The following is a 2431-nucleotide window of genomic DNA, read 5'->3' as shown; positions in this document are numbered from 1 at the left end:
AGCTTGATTACCTAAAATGTGGATATCCCCAACTAATAATTAGCTTAGTACGTGTGTTGTAGCGCTGCTAACAAATAATCTGAACATAGGGGCGTATTTAATAAATACCAGTTACTATAATATAATGCAATCAAGTTAGCCCCAATTAGCCTTTTATCATTATTAGCTCAATGCTAACAAATGCCAAAAATCCTGATCAGTGCTAATAATAAAAGTCACTCAGATATTTGGACGTTAAAAAATACAGTTTCTATTGACAATTACCTTATAAAAAGCACTGTGTCTGCATATTATAGGAAACGTCCACTATTTCTAAGAGCCAATCCAAACCGAAGCAGCCCCGAGTCGCACCTTGTCCCCCAGACGGAGGTTGAATCCGTCCAGCTCGATGAAGGCGGAGGTCTGAATGGTGGTCTCCTGTTTGAGCTCCTCCATCCTTCCCTCCGGTGAGAGGCGAGACCAGGCCACCACGTAGCCCAGGGAGCTGTTGGAGCTGCCGTCAAAGCTGCACTTCAGGTAGATGGCGCTACCTGTGGCCTCCGAGACGATCACCGGTACAGGCGGAGTGGGAGGTCGATTAGCTGACAAGGAAGAATCGGACAGAGTGCGTATGTTAATGGGGCCTGACATGGAAAAAATACTAAAAAAAAAGTTGGTGAACAAAGCCAATAAAATGACAGTTGTGCACAAAAATGTAGAGGCTCTTATGTGAACATGTTACCTTCCATGGGATGGGGTTTACCATTCAGCCCCGGTGTCTACATACTTTTTTTTTCCATTCAATATTCAGGGTTTTCAGAGACAATGAGATCCCCCACGCAGACAGAAACACATGGGCAGGACCACGTTTTTATTGCTGTGGACAATCTTGCATCTATCACAGTCCATATTCTGTGCAAAAATGCTTTATAAAGGTAAAATTAGGTCAAGGTGAGGTTCGATCAACCAAGCTGTCATCTTCCAAAAGTTTCCAAAAGCAGCAATACAGTTTAAATAACCACAGACATTACTTTTATGATTGGATTAAAACAGACTTTTGAAGCTTGGTCTTGATTTCAGATAAACATTGGAAGACGAGAGTGTGGATTTTGTCTTTCATAAGCTCCAAAGCAGGATGGAAAGGGGTCACTTAAAGGCCAGCATGAGCAGCAGGAAGGATCCCAAAAAGTGAAATACATAATAAACCTGATAAATGCAGCAGAAGTTGTGCAGAGAAAAGCATCAGCGGTGGAACATGAATCTTAACCAGAAAGCATTGAGCAAAGCCCGTTCTCTATAACAGAGCAGTGAGCTTTGGAATAACACGGATCCCATTATTTAGTTAATGAAGTAATCTTTCTTCCATCTCTAATTAAATCCCCCCCCCCTCCTCCTCGTCTCTCCAGCTCCGTCACCTTCCTAAAACTTTTAATTCACGACCTGGCCGAGGGCTGTCGCCATGGAGACAGGGCCCAGCGGACGCCGGGACACATGCTCAGCTCATTAAGGGGAACGGCGAGGGGGCCGGCGGTACATTCCTGACCACATGGCAACACCCTGACCTCCTGATTGTTGTGGAGTTTGACCTAACACGAGGAGACAAGCGAGGGCCGTAAACACGGCAGCAGGGTCCTCACTTTTACATGTTCCAGCGACGTTCACCTCGTCAGGGCCGCAGACCGGTGACGTCGAGGGGGAAGTGTCTGGGATCTCTGTTAGATAGATCAGATTCAGAACTTTAGATAATTATAAATCAGTATTAATTAACACGATAAATCACACACGGTGGACGCAAGACTCTGAAGCAAACATGCACCTCGTCTGTGTGACTTTATCTGGTTAAGTTTGAGCGTGTTTGTTATTTATCAGTGGTTTTGTTTCCACTTTGAATCTCAGCGTTTTGAACTGATGCTGTTATGATCAAAAAATGATATAATATCTTGTTCTAGGAAAGATTTTGAAGCTGCTTACTCATAAGTAATGCAGTCTTTTGTCCGCACATTTTAAATACAGTCGTGACTCGATAACCTGAGACTAAATGTAAAACCTTCTTCTATGTCGGATAGCAAGGCTGTTGGATTGTCCAGACGGAGGTCCAGATACAAGGAGGGCTTGATGCTGGAAGGCTCATTAGTTGTTCATTATTGTTCATAGTTGTTATAATAACTAGTAGGGCTGGTCCCAATAGAACTTTCTGCTCTCTGGATATTCAGGCCCAATTAATGATGAATATCAGAATATCTGGTGTGGTCGGGGAACACGTCCACTCTGACGGGGTGGAAGTGTCCAGAACACACAGGCAGTACTTGGCTGCTGATGCTAGTTTAGTTAGCGCTCACACTTCTGTTTCCTCCATCGGTGGCGGCGGGGGAGTGGCAGATACGCTCCACCGTTACCATCCATGTTTACTTCCATAAACACTGAGCACGCTCGCTGCGTGTGACGTCGTCGT

At 44.6% G+C, this 2431-nt stretch overlaps 1 protein-coding gene across 1 annotated transcript in view; it reads right to left on the bottom strand.

Annotated features, from left to right (window-relative positions):
* Nucleotides 1-2431, bottom strand: part of vwde (von Willebrand factor D and EGF domains) — a 33802-nt gene that overhangs the window by 24216 nt on the left and 7155 nt on the right. The window contains exons 4-5 of the mRNA XM_008304864.1: nucleotides 1523-1544; nucleotides 352-623 (exon numbers count right to left, since the gene is read on the bottom strand). Of these exons, the coding sequence (XP_008303086.1) occupies nucleotides 352-623; nucleotides 1523-1544 (294 nt within the window). The remainder of the gene's footprint in view (nucleotides 1-351; nucleotides 624-1522; nucleotides 1545-2431) is intronic.

Source organism: Stegastes partitus, unplaced genomic scaffold (assembly GCF_000690725.1).
Source record: "Stegastes partitus isolate 25-593 unplaced genomic scaffold, Stegastes_partitus-1.0.2 Scaffold2338, whole genome shotgun sequence".
NCBI lineage: Eukaryota > Metazoa > Chordata > Actinopteri > Pomacentridae > Stegastes > Stegastes partitus.
This window is presented reverse-complemented; position numbering and strand designations above follow the sequence as displayed.